Consider the following 22,159-nt stretch of genomic DNA (forward strand, 5'->3'; position numbering starts at 1 on the left):
CATTGAAGGCTTGATAGGTGTTGCTGCACTGTTATCTAGTCCTGAAGAGCATGGAGGCCCCTCCAATTTTATTCCCCACTAAAGTGGCTTTCTTCTCTCCTTACCATGTCAGGAATTCTTTAAGGGCCCCACCCCCAAGGGTACGAATAACAGAAATGTGGGTGGAGAGACAATGGACAGTGTAAAATAACAATATAAAATTGTTAGTATTAAGGTAGCAGATGGACATTGGGTCTCCACTCAAGTACTCCCTCAATGCAAGAACACTTTGTTCTATTAAACTGGAATTCCATGTTGTTTATCTTCCCAACACAATCGCTGAAGACAAAGCAGGTGCATAAGCAAATGTGGTGAAGAAAGCTGATGGTGCCCGGCTATCAAAAGATAGAGCATCTGGGGTCTTAAAGGCTTGAAGGGAAATAAGCAGCCATCTAGCTCAGAAGGAGCAAAACCCACATGGAAGAAGCACACCAGCCTGTGTGATCACAAGGTGCCGAAGAGATCTGATATCAGGCATCAAAGAACAAAAAATCATATCACTGTGTGCTCACCTCCCTGATACGATCGCTGAAGACAAAGTGGGTGCATAAGCAAATGTGGTGAAAAAAGCTGATGGTGCCCGGCTATCAAAAGATAAAATGTCTGGGGTCTTAAAGGCTTGAAGGTAAACAAGCAGCCATCTAGCTCAGAAGCAACAAAGCCCACATAGAAAAAGCACTCCAGCCTGTGCGATCACAAGGTGTCAAAGGGATTGGATATCAGGCATCATCAGAACAATAAATCATATCATTGTGAATGAGAGGGGGAGTGCAGAGTGGAGACCCAAAGCCCATTTGTTGGCCACTGGACATCCCCTTACAGAAGGGTCTCGGGGAGGAGACCAGTCGCTGGAGAAAGATATCATGCTTGGCAAAGTAGAGGGGCTACCAAAGAGAGGACAGCTCTCAAGGAGCTCGATTGACACCGGGGCTGCAACAGTGGGCTCAAGCATAAGAAACCGTATGAGGAGGGCACAGGGCTGGGCAGTGGTTCATTCTGCTGTGCGCAGGGTTGTCGGGGCCGGAACCAACTCCATGACACCTAACAGCAGCCCTGGAAGTCTTCACCGGGCTGCTCTCAGGGGTGCTGGCCCAGAGTCCATTTGCCTTTGCAGTCAGGAGCCGGTAGCCTCTCTGCCTGTCCTTGGGGTCATCAGCGCGTGCAGCAGTGGGAGTCAGGAGAGGTCTCCAGCAAACATCTGACTCCCACAGTTGGCACCTGCCCAGAGCTGGACTTTACTGCTTCTACAACCGTGTGAGGGATTTTCTGTGTGTATATAATTATATAGGTATATATAATTTTGCTTCTCCAGTAAACACACCATGAATCACAACAAAATTAAAAACTCCGTGGTCCCTTTAAACTGAGAGACAGCTGTAGCAGTATTGTCCATACTTTCTGATTGAGAAACATCCAAGTGTCCACGGGCTGATGAATTGATAAATACACTATCATGTATCCTTATAATGGGCATTTGGGGGCACTGAGAAGGGATGAAGTGCCGATAGATACTACAACATAGCTAAACCGTGGAAGCATTGTGCTAGATGAACATCGAGCTTGTCACAATAGACTGCATATTGAAGGAGTCCACTTATCTGGAAGGTCCAGAGCAGGCAAAAGTGGAGAAACAGAAAGCAGATGAGTTGTTTCCTAGAACTGGGCCAGTGGGGGAGGGAGCAGACTGACCAAGGGGGCAGCTGCTTTCTGATGGAATGTTCTGAAATTGATAGTTTGCACAAGTTGGTGAGCACATGAAAAACCATGGAGTTATACTCTTTAGATAGACATTATTTTTAAAAACAAAGCCAGAAGCTACTGAAAATGAAGAGAGGACATAAAATGAGCTGGGAGAACTCAGGAATTATGTTAATGGAAAAAATGAAACCATGACCGTGTGGCAATGAACAGATGCTGCTGAAAAGAGCAGTCCAGCAGACTTGGAAAAAGAAAAGGGAGCAAGATGAACTAAAAGTAAGGAGAAGGCAGGTACCATATGTATAACTGACATTCCCTGCGGGGAAACTACAGTTAGGACATAGAACATATGCTACAACACAATTTTCAAAAATCTGCAACTAAAAGAAGGCAGGTGAATTTTTGGTGAATTGAGCTATGACAAATCATATTTTTGGTCAATTCTAGTTATGGCAAACCACAATTACAAGGAGCAAAGGTGGGAACTGAACCCCATCGTAAATTAGGGGCCAACTCTATGTAAATTTTCTGTTGAACCATCACAAAACCGTGGCACAGATGTATGCTTTAAAGAATTCTATTTTAAAAAATCATTTTATTGGGGGCTCCTACAGTTCTTATAACATTCTGTACATCAATTGTATCAAGGATATTTGTACATATATTGCCATCATTATTTCCAAAACATATTTTACTTGAGCCCTTGGTATAAGCTCCTCTTTCTTCCCCTCCCTCCCCTACTCTCCCACCCTCATGTCTTTGATCGATTATATATTGTTTTTTTGTTTGCTTCTTTTAATCATTTTATTAGGGGCTCATACAACTCTTATCACAATCCATACATACATCAATTGTGTAAAGCACATTTGTACATTCATTGCCCTCATCATTCTCAAAACATTTGCTCTCCACCTGAGCCCCTGGCATCAGCTCCTCATTTTTTACCTTCCCTCCCCGCTTCTCCCTCCCTGATGAACCCTTGATAATTTATAAATTATTATTTTGTTCTATCTTGTCCTGTCCGACGTCTCCCTTCATCCACTTTTCAGTTGTCCATCCCCCAGGGAGGAGGTTATATATAGATTCTTGTAATTGGTTCCCCCTTTCCAACCCACCCTCCCTCCACCCTGCCAGTATCACCATTCATACCACTGGTCCTGAAGGGATCATCTGCCCTGGATTCCCTGTGTTTCCAGTTCCTATCTGTACCAGTGCACATCCTCTGGTCTAGCCAGATTTGTTAGGTAGAATTGGGATCATGATAGTGGGGAGGGAGGAAGCATTTAGGAACTAGAGGAAAATTGTATGTTTCACTGTTGCTACATCGTACCCTGACTAGCTCATCTCCTCCCCAAGACCCTTCTGTAAGGGGATGTCCAGTGGCCTACAAATGGGCTTTGGGTCTCCACTCTGCACTCCCCACCTCATTCACTATGATATGATTTTTTGGTCTGCGATGATGCATGGTACCTGATCCCTTCGACACCTCGTCATCACCCAGGCTGGAGTGCTGCTTCCACGTGAGCTTTGTTGCTTCTGAGCTGGATGGCCGCTTGTTTACCACTTCTTCCAATCCTTATGCCACATTCTTCGTCATATAATCGAGCTTCTCTGGTGGTTCACTCAGCACACAGACTGAACAAGTATGGTGAGAGGAGACACCCGGGCTACACACCTTTCCTGATTTCAAACCAGGCGGTATTCCCTTGTTCTGTTTGCACAACTGCCTCTTGATCCATGTGTGCAAGTTCCTCGTGAGCACGGGGGAGTGTTCTAGAATTTCCATTTTCCTCAAAGCTTTCCCTAGTCCGTATGACCCACAGTCTAATACTTTGGCACAGTCAGTCAAGCATAAGTAAACATCTCATTTTGGAATCATCTGTTTTCAGTCAAGACCCGTCGGACATCAGCAATGCTGTCCCTTGTTCAGAGTAGTGATGTGGTAAGATGGTGACTCAGATCCCAAAAAGCCGATGGCCGATGAGCCAGGTGTAGGATCCATACCAGCCAGCAAGAAGCAAACTCGCTTTCCCACAGTGTCTTCTTTAGAAGGAAATGGGGGGAAAGGAGGAGCTGAGACCAAGGGCTCAACTAGAAAGAAAATGTTTTGAAAATGAGGCTGGCAACATGTGTGCAAATGTGAGATACAGTGGATGGATGGATGGTTATTAGAGCTGTAAGAGCCCCCAATCAAATGCTTTATGAAAATATTTCTAAAAGGAAATAGGCTACACACCCAAGGGAACCTCGTCCTTCAATTGCATCCGGGCTGGGACCGAATCGAGGGGGTGCACTCCACCCTAATTTTACAGCTGCTTGGCTGCCCAGTCCGACCCATCATGGAGTTGATGGCATGGTTCTCGGGCATATTATGGGGCCTTATGAAGGCTCGACAGGCAAACCTCAGAGACAGCTGGCCCGGCCAAGTTGGCACAAAACCCAACTGTGACACGTGGCAAAATACTTGATACCCAATTTTATCCATGGCTGCATTTTTCTGGCGGATGGTCTTGTCTACTTCCCACTCCCACCACGTGTGTCCTTTTTCCCACCTTATAGTTTTTTTTGCATAAGAAACTGTAGCGCTTCCTTTCTGATGACTCGCCTTTGAGTGAAGTCCGTTTTTTTGTGAACCAGCTATTTGCAGGAAGTTTCTATGAGGGGGCCAATTGGAACAATGCTCGGGTAATTAAAAATTACATATAACCTAGGGTTTTGTGAGTTCCCAAAGCCTTTTCCTCGCTTAGCCGTCAGCTTGCTGGACTGCGGTGGCTTGTGTGCTGCTGGAAGCTCGGTCACTGGTATTCCACGTGCCAGCGGGGTCACCAGAGTGACGTCCGCAGGTCAGCTGTGCGGAGCAGGCCTTCTTCCTTCCGCTGCCTGCAAGGCTTATGGCCTCCTGTTTCACTCCTGATGGTGCTCATTCATACTGCTTGGGGGTTTTAAAGAAACCATTTGATTGGGGGCTCGTACAGCTCTTGTCAGTCTATACATCCATCCATGTGTCAAGCACACTTGTACCCATGTTGCCATCATCATTCTCAAAACATATTCTTTCTACTTGAGCCGTACCTTTCGTTCTTTTTATTTCGTAATTACGCTTGCTAGACGTTTGCCATTTCTACTGAGCTTTTTTCAAAGAACCCGAGCTTTGAGCTTCTATTCCCGCACCGCAGGATGATTCTGGGAGGCACACAGCCACCAGGCAGCAGCGGGGCTCCAGCCTCAAAAGCAGGCCGGGGTGTCCTGGCACTCAGGCACCTGGGTGCCCCGCCTCTAGGCGTCAGTGCGGAAGAACAATGCTGGGAGGGTTGCTAAGCGATGCGTACCTATGGTAGAAACCTTGTTCCAGTGAGCATTTCTATGAGATTCTACAGAAGATAACAGAGATAGGTAGTTCTTTCTCTAAGAAGGCAATATTTCCCAAGAACAAAACCCTAAAAGAATAACTCTGGTTTCCTTACAAGTAGAGGCCATGGTGTGGAAGTTCAAGGCCGGCCGGCTGAGGGGTCATTCATCCAACTAGCTCAGCAGAAAGCATAATGTTCTTGAGAAAAATATCTTCCCATAACATGGGATCACCGATCACTAGCCCAAATGACATCTAAACATAAAATTCCAAGTAATAATTCTGCAATTAGCTTAAACTATATGAAGTATAAACAGAGTGGTTCATGATAAGATATATGATATATATGCAGCATTTTAGGATCAGCCAGAGAGACTATTTCACTTCAAAATAAATTTTATCCTGACTTAGTGCTTCAAATTCTTTCTATCTTAATATTGAAATAATTTTAAAACCTACCTGAGCATTTGATGTTCCTAGAAATCCAGTCTTGAAATGTTGGAAATCCTATTTTTAAAAGAGCATCATTTTCATAGGTAGTTCTTCCCCTAACCATAGGAGATTGAGAATACAATTGTTCTTTAAAATCCTCCGAAGTCTCCCTGTAAATTCCAGACTCCCCAGCACAGCATTTAGGGTTCTGCTGTCTCTTCTTTATTGGTCACGTGGTCTAGGAGGCACTTGGTGATACTTGCCTGGCCCTACTCACGGGGCTGCACTCTGGATGGCAATGCTTCAGCAATGTGACTCTGGTCTTGGTAGCAGCAATTGAGCCAGGGGCATAGACCTGATGTCAGCTAGTGACTGAGGGGCTGAAAGAATTAGCCCACTCTTGGTCAAAATACTAGAAATGCAACCATTTCAGTTTGAGTTTGTTAAAAATCCAAAATGCAATGTCTTCCTTCCTTGCAGCAAAAGTCCCCTTACGACAAGAAAATAATCATCTCTAACTCATTGAGGGTTCATGAGGGAGGGTGCGAAGGGAGGGAGGGGGAAGAAATGAGCTGATAGCAGGGGCGCAAGTGAAAGAGGATGCTTTGAAAATGATGATGGCGGCATGTGTGCAAATGTGCTCGACACACTGGATGAATGTATGGATTATGATAAGAGATGTAAGAGCCCCCAATAAAAGTAAGGGGGAAAAAACCCTCAACCTGTGGGTCACAACCCCTTTGGGGGTTGAATGACCCTTTTGCAGGGGTCACAGTAGCAAAGTGACAGTGATGAAGTAACAATGGAAATAATTCTATGATTGGGGGTCACCACCACATGAGGAACTGTGTGAAAGGGTCGCAGCACGAGGAAGGTGGAGACCCACTGCTCTAAGGCAAGGAGGAGGCAAGCAAGGCCAAGTAGGTCAGCAATGGAGCCTGAGACCAAGGAGTGGTGGTCTGGTGGTTCCTAGGGGCATGCAGATGTCAGTGGATGGTCTGATAACCCCCTGGGGAAATGTAGATGGTTTTCCTGTGACGCCTGCTCCCTTTGTCACATCATTTGGGGTTCTCTGATCATTTCAAGACCCAGGATTGATGAAACTATCTGGACAGCAAGTAGAATAGGGGGCTGGGGGGGGCAGAGGAGGAGTACAGTGGACGTGGGGGTTTAAGGAGATGAAGTCAAGGAGTCCATGTAGAAAAAGAACGGTTGGAAACGGATTGTGGTAGCAATTGTACAATTCTACCTGACGTGATTGAAATATAGAATATGTCATATGTATCAAATCCCAACTAATTAAAAAAACCCTGCTAATTACTTCCAGAACCTGTCACAGAGTTTAAGGTATACGGAAGGAAGTTTTGTATTTAAAAAACCCTATCACCTTCAAAGTACTCTCCGTTATACTTAATATATTTGTCAAATCTGCCATTCCATTTTTGGAAACATTTTTCACACTCATCTGTTTGGATGGCTGACAGCACTTCCCTCAAATTGCTGTCCTTTCATGTCCCTCTGCATTTGTGGACCCAAACAGAAGTTGCATGGATTGAGGTCAGGTAAGTAAGGTGTGTGGGGAAAGAAAGGCCTGATGTTTTTTGCCAAAGTGTGGCCCACTGAGATGGCATTGTCCGTGGTACATTGTCATGGCGGCAAAACCACTTCCCCGTCTGCACACTGTTCGCTATCTTTTCAGCACCTCTAAATAGAAAGCTCGATTAACAGTCTGACCTGATGGAATGAACTCCAGATGCACTGGGAGTCAATATTTTTGTCCGTTCAGGAAGTTGACGAACATCCAGAATGAGGTTTGTCCTCAATCGACATTTCACCTTTTTTGAAATGAGAAAACCACTCATACACTTGAGTTTTTTTTTTCCCACAGTGCTGTCCTTGTAAGCTGTGTTCAACATCACAAAAGTTTCTGCAGCATTTTTCTGAGCAGGAAAAAAATCTCACATCTGCACGCTGTTCTCTTAAATTGGCCATCACAGAAAACAAGGTTCGAGCAAAACTGCCTTTATGAAGAAATTCAATGTGACCAGAGAGAACCTTCCAAGGCCAGGCCACTGGGGAACTTCTCAGAGTGAGTTGCTCAATGCAAGTGCATACCACGAAAGCTCCACCCAGTGGAGCTTTTTTCTTTTCTTTTCTTTTTTGGGGGGTGGGGAGGTCCCCCTCGTATAATGTGTTTAATTCTCACCGGCCATAAGGTGGCAATTGTTGAAACTAGGGATGAACACATAGGGGGTTCATTATCTAGTTATCTCTATTTTCATAAACTTGAAAGAGTTCCCCTATAAGGTTTAAATTAATTGAGTTACACCTTGAGCCCTGTGTTGATTGGAGTAAGTAAGATATTGGGAGACTGAACAGTTTAAAGAGGAGGGAGAACATGGAATGAGAGCATTACACGGATCACTAAAGCAGAAAAAGACTCAGCTGAGGTGTTAGGGGCCCGGCAGGCAAGACCAAGCCCACCTGGCCCGTGGCCCTCAGGTTCACGGACGGGCTTTATGGGCTGCCGCGCTGCAGGCCCAGCTGAACTACCAACATTACCGGGCTTTTCTGTAGATGGGAGGGTGCTCACCGGAAAGAGGGGTGCTTGGCAACAGATGGAACTCAGACTCCCCTATGTCCTTTAAAGCAGTTCCCATAATTGTCCCCCTTAATTAGGAAATATGAAGTCCTGCCTCCTGTCCTCTGTCCTCACCCATGTCATCTCGGGGACCGCGACTCCACCCCCGGGAGGCAGAGGGGTGTGCAGTCAGAATCAGCAGAGGCACGGTCACCCCAAGCCTGTGGGACTCTGCGGGTGTGCACCGTACGGGTGCCTAACGAAGGAGGCCAGACCTGAAGATGGACACCAACCAAACTGATGGAAAAGGCACTCCGGGTAGCTATTATTAGGAGGCGCATTAAGATCTTTCAGGCAAAGTTCTTAACTTCTGGGGGGTGGGGGATTTTTGCAATAAGCGTCCATCCATGTTATTGTCGTTTCTTGATTAGCACACAGACCCGACACACAGATAGGAAATGAAATTTATTGCAGATGCTTTCCTTGTGGGTTTTTAGCTCCGGAGTGGCGTACTCAGCACGGTCCTTGTTTGTTTGCCGTCTTTTGGGGTGCCTTTCAGGATGGGTGCTCCTTGGCTGCAAGGACCTTTAGAAAGTGACAGGAGAGTTAAGTGTGCTATAGGAGTGGGGAGCGGCTTACAGGAACAGGAAGAACCCTCAGCTAAACCGAGCCGGGCCACCCCTGAAGCTCCATCTTCCTTCGAGAGCAGAGGGCCTCACTTCACAGGCAGGGCCTCCACCTCACCCTTCTGCCTCAGCCTGCCCTCGTTCAGAAGCATGCCCACTCAAGGGCAGAGCCCGCCTTGGCACAGGTCAGGGCGATCACTGATGTGTGCTCTGGCTTGAGGCCGCTCTATGCTCCTGCTTTCAGATGCCTGTGTGCTTGGAGTCCCCTGGGTGGTACAAATGGTTAACATGGTTGGCTGCTAATCCAAAGGTTAGAGGTGCTACTTCATCCAGAAGCACCTTGGGAGAAAGGCCTGGTGAATTGCTTTGGAAAGACCCGCCATTGAAAACCCTAAGAGAGATCTCCTCTGAAACATAGGCGTTGCTGTGAACTGGAACGGACTCCACAGCATCTGGTTTCTGCTTCTCATTTACACCCAGAGAATTGTGATTTAGAAAACACTACATTCCTTCCTTCCTTTTTCTCTGGAAACCCCAAGCTCCATCTTCTGCCTCCACTATCAGCGGAAGCCCTTCTTACTTCCCTGAGAAAACAGAAGTAAACAGAAGTGAGCAATCTTCCTTTCACAAAATTCAGCACCCTTGCTTCATTGATAGCCGGGCAATCTGCTCTCTCTCCTCTTGTACAGGATTGGTTGACCTGCTCCTCTCTGAAGCCAACTCTGCCATCAGAGTCCTCCGTCCTCCCCGTGCCCGCTGAAGGGCTCTGCCCTTGCAGTTCAACTCCGCCCTGTCTCTGGCATCATCGATTCACTCCTCTCTAGTGGAGCACCTCCACTGGCAAACATACGTCTAATAAAAACATGCCTGTCCCCATCTTCTCCAGTTCCCATCCCATCTCTCTGCTCTGTGTGCAGCAAAATTCTTCAAACTAATTGCTGATTCAATGTCCAGTCCAAACCCAAACTCTCCTGAACACATGCTAATCAAGGTTTATTCCAATATCCCCTACTAATCTCTCTACTGAAAATCATTGGATTATTTCTGAATCCAAGGGCCATTGCCAGTCCTTGTTTTACTCGACCGCTCAACAGCGTGTGCCACAGTTGACCATGCCCCTTTCTTTCCTGAGAAAAACAAAAGGCACTTTCTGTGGCCAGCTCTGGCTCCCGGCAGCCCCAGAGATGTCAAAGCAGGGCTGTGCGACATAAGGTTTTCCACGCTGATTTTTCAACCCTTTCTATTCACAGTTCTCCACTCTACTGTAGTTGGTAGCAACTGGGCTTTTACAAGCTTGCAAGCAGCTGCCTAAGATGCAACTACTGTTCTCTCCCTATCCACAAGAAAAGTGAAGAAAAAGAAAACTCAAGGAAACAATTAGTCCAAAGCTTTTAACAGGCCGCGTGAACCTCCACTACCCTGAACCAAAATAACTCAGTGGTGCCACTACTGACCACTCTGCTTGGGACTGCAGTAGAATGTTCTGGACAGAGTGGGGGGAAAATATGGTACAATATTCAAAATAATTGAAAAGAGGAGACCGGTGGGTCCCGTGGAGACTGGGACAACCCTTGAGAGGAGAGCACCCTTTAGCAGGCTTTCACCCTGGAAGGGAGCTGTCTTAGGAGGACCACTTTTCAGCCGAGCAAAAGATAGACCGACCCATCACATGAACGCCAACATGCAGGACTGCTCAGAACAATCTATAAAGGAGCAGTGTCTGCCCCCAGCCCCAGGCCCAGCCCCCCAAAAGGACAAGTTCTGGAGGCAGGAAAAGTGGATGGAAAGCAGAGCCCAGGGAGGAAGTGGAAGAGTGCTGCTGTCATGAGACAAAATTGTCCAAGAAAACTTCGGAGAGAGTGGGGAGGGGGCTTTGTGAAGCCCTGCATAGAAATTAGTGAGTGTAAAACTAATATGTTCTGTGAACTTTCACCCGAAACACAAGTAGTTTTAAAAATTTACTCTGCTATGGTTAAGAATATATACAACAAAACATACACCGATTCAGCAGTTTTGACACGTACAATGTAGTGACGATGCTTACAGACTTGAATTGCACAACCAAACCCACCCTTCCTTTTAGACGTGTTCCTCTCCGTGAACATCAACTGCCCCACAGAGAGCCACCTCTTCTTTTGAGTTGCTGTTGCCCCTTCATCCCATAGAAGAGTCATCCCACAGATAGTTCTTAAAGACACAGCACCTCTCTTAAGAAACACTTCTTCACGAGGAATTACCACTCCCTAGCTTTCTTCCAAATTCACCAGCCACTCACTCCTTCCACTTGACTGGCTCTGCCTCCTGGTCTCACTCAGCCTCGAAACACTGAAGTTGTCCTCAGCCCTCCCCTCCTACACTCACTCCTTGGTGATCCCATCCAGGCTCATTCAGGACTCCAAACAAAATCTATAAAAGGATGACTCTCAAATGTTTATCTCCACCCCCACGCTCTCCCTGAATTCCAAATTGGCACATCCATCTGCCAGTCAAGTATGAAACAAGAAACAACAAGATATGAACATGAGTCTAATTTTCGTTTCACTAGCAGCTTAAGATGATATGTTCCAAAGTGAGGTGGGAGACCACAATTTATGGTCTAAAGTGAAGAGTGAAGTTTTGATCTTTGTGCCAAGTAGGGCATAATAATTACTGAATCGAGATCCTATCTATAACCAGGAGATTTTTATTAGCTGACAATGTCCAAAGTAGTGGAAGAATTATACCCACAAAACAGGTTTAAACGAACAGTAGGAAGGGGTTGGTTGTTTTATAGTCTATACTACAAATCCTCCTTTGTATAAGGTCCTGGTTGTAGGTAGCTTGAGATGAACCACTCCAAACAGGATGACTATTGACTTTTGCCCTTAAGCCCCATCTGCTGCCACACTGCTTTCCTTGCAAACTTCCCTGGCACCAACAAATAGGACCGTACTTTACCTGGTCCTCAGGACAATAATCGAGGACCCCTCTTGAGTTCCTGTTTCTACTTACTGCACGTGTCTAGTCTATAACAAGCTCGCCCAGCGTGCTCCCTTCTCAGCACCTCACCACCACTCAGACTTCAGCCACCGTGACCCCGCCTGGCCTTGCTAGAGCACTAGCTTCCTAAGGCACTTCCACACCTGCCCCGAAGCACCAGCTCTCCATGTGGCAGCCATAAACCAAACCAAACTCATGCCACGGAGTCCATGCTGGCTCATAGCGACCCAGTGGGTTTCCAAGACGGTAACTGTTCGTAGGAGTAGAAACCCAGGCTTTCTCCCCGCCAGGCAACTGGTGGTCTCAAACTGTCGACCCAGAGGATCACTGTCCAACGTGGAAACACTACCACCCACCCCCCCCCCCAAAGCCGTGGCTGGCCAATGCAGCAGCCATAGCCTTTTCCTGAAATCTTCAAGGTTAGCGGCGTCATACTTTTCCCAACGTTAAGGAGCCCTGGTGGCACAGGGGTTAGCACACTGGGCTGTGATGCGCAAGGCCGCGGCTTGAACCACCAGAAGCTCTGCAGGAGAAAGACCGTCTCGGAAACCCAAAGGGGCAGTTCTTCCCTGTCCGGTAGGGTCGCTGTGAGTCAGCGTCTACCTGGGGGCAGCAAGTAGGATGGCACATGTCTGCCCTGCTCTGGATGGCTTTCCCTCCACTTGGGGTTGATTCTCACTCCTAACCACGGCCCCAGGCGCTGCCTCTTCCCCCTGCTTCCCTCTCTGCGCTCCAATGTGACCCATTCTTGCTATTTCTGAACATGCCAACCCCACTCCCATCTCAAGCTTTGGGTGGTGGTTATCTGCCTGGAATGCTCCCCCCACAATTTCTCCATAACACACTCTTCATTCTTACAGACGCCATCTCTTCAGAGAAGCCTTCCTGAACTTCTCTATCTAAAACAGCCCCCTGTCACCAAGTCCTCCGTCGTCCTTACACTCTGTTTCCGGTTTTATTGCCCGCGATGCACTCATTACTGACTTCCATGCTACTACGTATTTGCTTGGTGGGTTCCATGAGGTCAGGAAGGGACCTGTGTTGTCTGTCTCTAGCCCCTCGAACACTGCTGATTCAGAGCAGGTGCTTTAAAACTGTTACGGAGGAGAGAAAAAGGCACGTGGGGTGACAGTAAAAAGAACTGGAACACACATGCACAGCACCCAGGAATGGGAACGCAAATAAAGTCTTAAAAACTCTCCACGCTAAGGGAAGCCTCCGAGTGGTGCATACATGGGGCAAAGTTACAAAAACTTCTTAGACACAACCAAACACCTTAAGGGATGAATGGCTGGGCTGGCGGATGGGGCTAGGGGCTCAGAGCGCACCAAAGTCAGTTAGCATAACATAGGCCACAAACAGAGTGTTCTATAGCCTATGTCAGTGAACGAGTCCTGGGGCCTTCAAAGCTCATGATTGGCCATCTAAGGAGCAGCTACTGGTCTCCTCCCATCCAGAGGGAAGAGGAGTGGGAAAACCTGAAGCAGCGTGGAAACAATATGAACAGTGGACCATCAGCCCCTGTGACTCTGGCACCAAAAGTTGTTGCCTGGCTGCCACCCAGGCTGAAAAGGCTCGCAATAGAAGGTCACGGGGAGTGTGGGGAGGGGAGGAGGGCGGTGGTGGAACAGAACTCAAAACCATAATACCAAGACTGGTGGACCCCAGTCAGATCAGGACCTGGAGGGACTCGGGCCAGATAGAGACTGGTGGGACCCAGTCAGGTCTAAACTATCCGCTGGGTTCAATTTCTGGCCGAACAATAGACAAGTCTACAAAGAGAACTAATAACACTAGGGGAGTCCACATTTCGTAAAACCATATGAGATCAGACGGGCACCGTTTATGCCAGGACAAAGTACAGAAGGGTTAGGAAAGCAAGGGACCCAGGAGCGCAGGGAGGAGGTGGGATAAGTGGTGTTAGTGTGAAGACGGCAATCGACAGCTGAAACCAGATGCCAATTCACAATAAGAAGCTGAAAGTAAACAAACAAGCACGAAGTGGCTTAGCTCTTAGGGAACGTGGTGGGCAAATGGAGAGACGTCATAGAAGAAGGAAGAAGCCCAGCTGTGCACCCTCACACAACCGCCTACTCTTAAAGCACGCCACGCCTGTGCTGACTTCTAGCCGGAGGCCAGCTGGTGACGAAGGGTGTCTTTCTCCCGGATCCCATCCTAAGTGGGGCCGGACGCCAGAGGGCGGGCGAGGATCCAGGATGTGAAGAGAGCCAGGGGAGGACGAGAATCACAGAGCCCTGTCTGCAGTCGGCGGGCTGTCTGAGGCCACCGAGTTTGACTGTTGTCGCTCTGGCATCAGAAATCTGCTCCTGCAGAGAGCACCTGCATCTCCATACCTTGTACATTTTATTTTGCTTTTTAAATTTTCCTAGTCTGAGTTTATGATCGTTTGGAGTTTTTCTGTCGTGACTGAATTAAGGGAAGGAAATGTTTGAGTGTGCTAAGGGATCCCTGGGAGAGCGAGAAGAAGTGTGAAACCCGGAGAAAGCAAGTGAAGGCAACCCTCTGTGGGCTAGTCCATCCACCCCAGGACCCCGCGGGGCAGCTTCCCTTGGGATAACAAACACCTGCCTCCCAGCCCCCTTCTCCCTGTTTCCCTTCTCTCTTCCCTCCCACGGCATCCTCTCGTCTCAGAGACTTTCCTGGTGGCTCAGATTTGGGTCTCAGCACTTGCTGTCTCGTGAATTATAAAGTGGAGGGGCCTCGATTCTCACTCACCATCTCCTGGTCCTCATTCCTCCTACCGCTTGGCTGGGGCCCAAAGAAGAAGCAAACCGGGGAAGAGTTACTCTCTTTGGGACTTGAATTCTTTCCCTCCAGATAACATAGAGATTTCTTTTCCAGACAGAAGTCCTCTTTGTTTCTATAAATTAGAAAGAAAAGAATTCTATTAAATATGTATCGATTCACTTGAAGCATTTAGTAATTTTATTTAAGTTTAAAGTCAATGAATTCTATGTAAAGTTATACCTTTTTTATGAGAAGGGAAACCCCCAAAATCGCATTATCTTGCTGAAGTACTATTTTTATTTGAAGTCTCTTTCGAACTTAACCAAACAATTAAGTGAGGGTCCCTACGTGTAAATGAACCCCTCACAGACTTGTCCACTGGGGCTTCCATGAGCAGGTCTCACTGTTGACAACAAGCCTCCCATCACCACACCTGTTACTATGAGATTCTAATATTCCTCCTTCCCCTTTCAGACAGAACACACAAACATAAGCCTTAAATCTTAACTCTATGAGTGGGTGACCCCCACCCCCCAAAAAAAGAGAAAGAAAGAGAACAGAATTGCGCTGGGCAGAGCGGAACTTTCGTAGAATGTAGTGTGGATTTTTCCCGCTAGGTGAGCATCGAGCAACTTGCTCTGAGTTAGTGCACCCAGTGGCATCACCCTGGGAAGGTTCTCTCTGGTCACAGTGACTTTTTTCGCAAAAGCAGTTTTGCTCCAACCTCATTCTGGGCAATAGCCGATTGAAGAGAACTGTGTGCAGTTGTGAAATTTTGTTTCCTGCTCAGGGGAAAATGCTGCAGAAACTGTTGTGATGTTGAACAAAGCTTACAAGGACAGAGGTATGGAAAAAACTCAAGCGTACGAGTGGATTTCTCGATTCAGAAAAGGTAATCTGTTGATTGATGACAAACCTCATTCTGAACATCCATCAACTTCCCGAACAGATGAAAATGTCTACTTATAGTGCTTTCTATTTAGAGGTTCTGAAAAGATTGCATAAAAGTATGTGACAAAAAAGACTTAATTTGTGGCAGACGAGGGACTGGTTTTACCACCATGACAATGCACCTGCTTACACAACCATCTCAGTGTGCCAGTTTTTGGCAAAACAAAACAAAAAACCATCATGCCTCTCTTGGCCCACACATCTTACTCACCTGACTTTGCTCCCTGAGACTTCTGTTTTGCTTCAGAGACTGCAGAGGGACGTGACAGGGCAGCGATTTGACCATGCAGATGAGGTGAAGAAAAAAACAACGAAGGTGCTGCTAGCCATCCAAACAAATGAGTTTGAAAATGTTTCCAAGAATGGCATTGCAGATTTGACAAGTGGATTCAGTGTAATGGGGAGTACTTTGAAGGTGATAAGGTTGTTTTGTAAAAAAAATTGTAATATATAGCTTTGAATAAAAATTCCATTTGTGTGTTGGGGGAGGTACCCCCTTGTAACCCTCTACCACAAAATATTTTGTTTCTTCTCTGGGTCTCACTTTTCGAGAAGAGGTATTTGAGGGCAAAATCCCTTAATTAAATTAACAATGATTAAAGTTTTGATTATCCTAAAACCTTCCCCCGAAAAGGCCTGTCAGATTGTACAGAAACTTAACCCTTTGATTCTTAATATACTACAAGAATAATTCTCAGTCATTTCAAGGTCTTCAACTACCAAGTGAATAGGGTTTCCTTTCAGCACCGTCTCTAGCCCTCTCCAAGAGCCAGTGGTACAAATTGTTCAATCACACTGCAGGGACACGGAGAACCCCAGCAGGGTCAGCTCCATCTCTACAGGTCATCTGCTTCTACTTTACAACACAAAGCTCCTCACCAGGCAGATCTTCATCAATATTTGCCATCCAGCATCCCTCAAAGCCCTCCAGCTCTGTATTACTCACACATTGTACTCATCGAATTCTGAGCCTACTCAGGAAAAGGAAAACTACTGCTTCTTATTATTATTAAATACTTTTATTGGGGACTCTTACCACTCTTATCACAATCCATATATTCATCCATTGTGTGAAGCACACTTGTACATATGTTGCCATCATCATTTTCAAAGCATTTTCTTTCTACTTGAGTCCTTGATATCAGCTCATTTTTTCCCTTCCCCACACCCTACATTCCTCAAGAACCCTAGATATATCTATCTATAGCTATGGCTATATTATTTTTATATATATAATATAGCTATAGCTATAGATAGATAGATTTTTTTTAAGAAACAGAATTGTAGGCCAACCAAGCAAAGAAAAATGAATAACCTAAGTTTATCCTGTTTGGTGCTTTTTAATTATTGCTGTTATTATTAAGGTATATTTTACCTGCCATAAACTTCACTCACGTTAAGAGTGTACAAGTAAGCCCGTGTTTTTAGTGTATGTAAACCATTGAGCCACTGTCACCACCTGTGGTAGTGACATCATCTGTTGTCAACTTGAGACTGTTAAGAGTGAAGGGGTGGAGTCTAGCCTGTCAATCAGGTCCCAGCTTAATGATCTCATTTGGGAGGCACAAATGGAGATAAATAGTTCCCTGGAGGCCTGCTACAGACACACTCCCTGGGAGACATTCCTGTTGACAAGCCACATGGAGCTATACTGATGGCAGCCAGAGCCTTGGAGCTGGAGGAGCCACATGGAGACCCATGCCAGCACGAAGATGCTTCCACTGCCACTGGATCCACAAGACTTTTAACCCACTGGGTATGATCTTTCTTTACTCAGCGTCAATGCATATGTTTTATGAGTCTGAAGAGGAATTTCCAGACTGGTATCAAACATATAAGCTAATATCAGAATTATGGACTTGATCTGGACTAGACTGGGATGTTTTCTTAATATACAATTACTCTTTATACAAAACTCTTTCTTATAAAATATGAGTGTCTCTGGATTTGTTTCTCTAGTCAATCCAGACTAACACACTACCACCTAATTTGAGGCTACTTCTAACTCCCCCAAAACTTCATTCCCACTTACAGTCACTCTGTTTTAGCACCCTAGCCCTACTCAACTTCTAATCTACTTTTGTTTCCATCTATTTGTCTTTTATGGATATTTAAGGTACAATAGGTGGCTTTTCATGACTGGCTTCTACTAGAGTAGAAAGCCCCATTTTCGTTAGGGCAATGTCACTCTGATGGCACCTAACAACAACGACACATGCATGCCAATGCTGGAAAATTAATTAGGACGATGTGAAAATAATGGATCCGTTTGAATGAGGATGCTGGCAAAGAAGAATGAACAAACCTGTCTTTGGAGAAGGAACCAGAATGCTTCTTAGATGTGACATTGGCTGGGCTTTGTCTCACGTACTTTGGATGTATGTTATGAGGCGGGGCCACCCCCTGGAGAGGACACCTTGCTTGGTAAGGCAGAGGGTCAATGGAAATGAAGAAGATCCCCAGTGAGATTAACTGATACAGTAGCTGCAACAACGGGCTCTAACATAGGATGTTATGAAGTGTGGGGAACTGAAAGGTTTCTCCCAAGTTGTCTCCCCAAATATATGCCAAACTTAGCTGCTTGCTACACATGGTACATGACTACACTTGGAGGTCAACAGAAGTAGGTCAGGATTATGCTCCCTCAGGGTTATCAGCCTTCTAGAGCAATCAGACTATATAGTCTGTCCCACCCTAAGAAGGGCCCACCACTCCCTTGTGATCTGGATAGTAGATTGTTTCCTTGTAGGAGAGCCCAGGGAGGTCCAGCCCACTCAAAGGTGACCAAGGTTAGGTCACCATCATGAATCTAGGGTCCGCCCTGCTTGTCACGTGTAGACCCTTAGTCCCTCCCCTTCCTACTGTGTGCACACCCCTATCTCCTCCCCTTCCTGTCATATTTATGCCTATTGTACAGCCCCTTCCTGTGACGTGTGTGGTCACCTGCAATCACACCCCCTAAGTAGATACAAGCCTTGGTTAGCAATAAATCATCCCACCTCGCCTCACTCTCCTGCTCTCTCCCCTGCCCTTGGCCCAGGCTGTGCATGGACCTGGCTGGTAAGATCATGGCCATCCAGGAAGTAAGGGTGCTACCATGAAATGTGTCTGACTTCTTTGACTCTCTCTCCCATTTCTCTGTTATTATAACTTTATTGTAATCTTTATATCTATCTTAACCGTGCAATTGCGCCCATCGAGCCCACGATTAGTTGCGGGGGGCTGGCCTTCCCCCACAGTGAAGATGGCACAGGCCTGAGCAGTGTCTTGTCTCTGTGCATTGGGTCTCTGTGAGCCAGAACATATTATATTCCCTGGCATCTAACAGCAACACAGCATAATAAACATGTGTGGAGCCATATACCAAGCTGTTTTCCAAAGTGGCTGCACCGCTGTACGTCCCTACCAACACTGTATACGGGCTTCAATCTTTTTAAATCCCAGTTAGTGAATGAGATACTTAACTATCGAGAGGAAATTCATACTTTGAACTCCTTAACTAGTTAATCGAGAGGCTCTCCCCTGTTACATGCGTCATAGTCCCACTTTTCTGCTTCGAACGCCTACTTCACTCTGGATACAGTGCTGAAACAGCTACTACCCATCAACACTAACAATAAAAACTACTAAAAACTCCATTTTTATCCCTCCAGTTCAATTTCAATTTTTCTATTTTTAACTTCAATACAGGGAGACTTCCAAAAGTTCACGGGAAAAGGGAACTGAAAGATCATGGAATTTTTCCACACAAGTTTTGAAGCCCCTCTCCTAAAACTTATTCACCATTTCCTCTCATTTCTGCATTTGCGATTTCTAAATGGATAGCTATTTGTTTCAACCAGAAAAAGCTGAGGAAAAGGCCACTTCACCCAGACACCATGGTGAGAGGTGCCCGAGGCCGTGCCACAAGCGAGCCTGGTGCACATGAAGCTGGTAGGATGCAGAGGGCGGCGGCACAGTCATCAGTATTGAATGAAAGCCGAGAAAGGGTAGAGGCCAGAGTAGACTTACTTGCAAATAACTGGGCTTACTTCTTCCGGGGGTTCCTGAAGGCGGCATGCTGCTGTGGAGATTTTCGAATCAAAAATACTACGGTTGCTGTTCACTTTCACCTTTAACCTGTAACAAGATAACCTGTGTAAGGATGTTCAGGAAACAGCACGGGCTCGCAGATATAGAAAAACTGGTATTATGCACGGACTGTTAGGTACATTGTTCAAACTGGTGTACATCCTTGGGTGTGATTCGTTACTTAAGAACTGCTGAAGTCGTGATATTGACCTGCTATTTCCTGGTAACCGATAAACTTAAAACCAGGGGGCAAAGTGTTAAGCGCTCTCTACCCCTGGGACCTTACCCCTGATCTCAAAAGAAGCTGTAGCGTTTGTGTAGTTTACAATCAACACCAGTAAATGGCTGTCCCTTGTGGCTGGCCACATTAGTTTGACCAGTTTGGAAGAAGCCCTTCCACATTCTGTTACTTGCCCAAACTAGGCCTGCCCCAGAAAGATACGCTCCACGTAAGATGCCTTAGACTCTACCAATTGTCCACCATACAAGGCATGACCGGAACAGTGACACGACTCTGGCCATCTTGCTGGCACCGATGATAGCAGAGCTGGTGGTGGCCTGAGCTGGTGGTAGCCGGCAGCAGCAGCTCCCAGATGCTGCGCCACAGAGGTGGCCGCACGCGCCTCGGCCCACCAGTGCTACTCTGTGATCTGGGGAGTCATTCCTGACAGCTCAGCCTGCTTCTTACGCCCTCTCCGAGATACTCTGGGCAATCTACCTCCTTCATACAGGAGTCCTTTTCTATAGCAGATTGAATTGTCTGACACTGGGAACCAGAGACATTGTCCTAACATATCCCCTATTACCAGCGAGCAAAGAAAGGGCCACATGAAGAATCCATGTGAAAAAAAAAATCAAACAGATCCTGATTAAATTAGGATGTGTTTTCCTGGGAAATGCAGATTTTAAAATAGGCTTTGAGTTAAAGAAAATAAGTGGGTATGTTAGACAGCTGGTTAGCATCTAAACATTATTGGTATAATTAATGAGAGGACAAGATGGTTTCCTGTGATTATTTATCTGAAAAGAGTTAGCCCAGTGACTCATTAGTCTGTATGAAGCTACAATAAACAGGACTGTCCTGGAGCACAATCTTGGAAAAGAGGCTAAGTAGGAAGGAGAGCCCAGGATAAAGGAGAGTTTAGGGGTGAAGGTATTATCTAAAAGACCTCCCAACTCCCTCTCATCCTTTTGCTCACAGCAAACTGAAACTATGGACCGTAATGGCCTTACCAAGAAACCCAACGGCTTCTTCCTGGTAGGCCCTATTCCAAAGCACCCGGCATAGGACCTGATCTTCATGTAACTCTTTCCTCCCCTGGCCTCTGTGGGAAATCTGCTTATCTTCCTGCCTTACTGACTGCTTATACTGTCTCCTTCTCATCTCCTCCTCCTTCTATTCCACTAAGCTGTATGCTTCCAAAATGAACGTCTTGACTTTTCTTCTCCAGCACTGAGCCTTTTTCTCCTCTAAGCTATCTCGCTTTCCCAGCCTCCGGTGATATCTCATTCCTTGAATAGGTCATGAAGACATCAAATTCATTCCAAACAAAATTGTCATCATCAGCTGCCTTTTTGAACTTGCTTCTCCTGTTCCCTCTTATGCTAAAGGCCCCTCCCTCCTCCCAGTGACTTCCATTTAAACATCAGGGTCTCCTTCGAGTCCCTCTGTCCCTGCTCATTACACCAACTCATTACTAGTTCATGAATCAAACACTGACTTGGTGTCACCCAAACAATATCCTCACTGAGTTTATGACACATATAAAGAGATAGATGTGAGCAAAAGGGACAATAAATATAGTGTCATATTGTTGTGCGCTGTCAAGTCAATTCTGATTTATACTGACCCTGTAGGATAGAGGAAAACTGCGTCGGCAGGTTCCTAGACTGTCATTACTACAAGAGCAGCGGGTCAGGACTTCTCTTCCATGGGAGCCCGGGTGAATTTGATCACTGCTCTTGCCACGAGTTCAACCATGTGCTACCGGCATCCTTATCTCTAGTCTAGTCATGGCTGGCTAGAAGCGCTCAGGCAGTCATTTCTAAATGGTTTGCTTAGGCACTTCTGAAAGGAATTTTGAAAGTTCACATACCGTCTTGTACATTTTAGTGTACCCCTAGAATTTTTCATCAGATGCTTAAAACAATTTGTTGTTAATAAGAGATCTCAAAATTATCAAACATTCGTCATAATTTTAAACAGAGAAAGTATTACCTTACTAGGAATGAAAATTATATAATACAATTTGATCAGATAGATTTTAGCTACTATCTTGAATAATGCACACCAAAACAAAAAGCAATACCAAAATATTTTGTCTTAGGGTTGGAGACAATGTTTTTTGAAAATGTGGGCTGTTTAAAAATCGTTCCAGTTATGTTTAAATAAAGCATCGCTAAACTATTTGGCTTCGACTATCCTAAATTCAAAGTAATCCAACACAGGCCCACTACACTGATTGTAAAGCCAAGCCCTTAAAATATAATAAAATTTAAATATGTATTATTAACTGTATGTATGAAAATGCATACATATGCCAAGGGTTACGGTCTTGATTGATTGTTAACGAAAGTCTCTCTGAGGTCAATATTTATATGTATTTATATGGTACCCTAGAGCACTTTTAGAATGTATGAATTTTTTAAAGTAGGAAAAGAATATGAATGCAGACTTATTCTCAG

At 45.8% G+C, this 22,159-nt stretch overlaps 1 protein-coding gene across 1 annotated transcript in view; it reads right to left on the reverse strand.

Annotated features, from left to right (window-relative positions):
- Positions 1-13,828: 13,828 nt before the first annotated feature.
- FAM228B (family with sequence similarity 228 member B) overlaps positions 13,829-22,159 on the reverse strand; it is a 41,930-nt gene continuing 33,599 nt past the window's right edge. Inside the window, exons 6-8 of the mRNA XM_075557256.1 lie at positions 19,415-19,522; positions 14,441-14,585; positions 13,829-13,879 (exon numbers count right to left, since the gene is read on the reverse strand). Of these exons, the coding sequence (XP_075413371.1) occupies positions 13,829-13,879; positions 14,441-14,585; positions 19,415-19,522 (304 nt within the window). The remainder of the gene's footprint in view (positions 13,880-14,440; positions 14,586-19,414; positions 19,523-22,159) is intronic.

The sequence above is a fragment of the Tenrec ecaudatus genome, chromosome 8 (genome assembly GCF_050624435.1).
Source record: "Tenrec ecaudatus isolate mTenEca1 chromosome 8, mTenEca1.hap1, whole genome shotgun sequence".
NCBI lineage: Eukaryota > Metazoa > Chordata > Mammalia > Afrosoricida > Tenrecidae > Tenrec > Tenrec ecaudatus.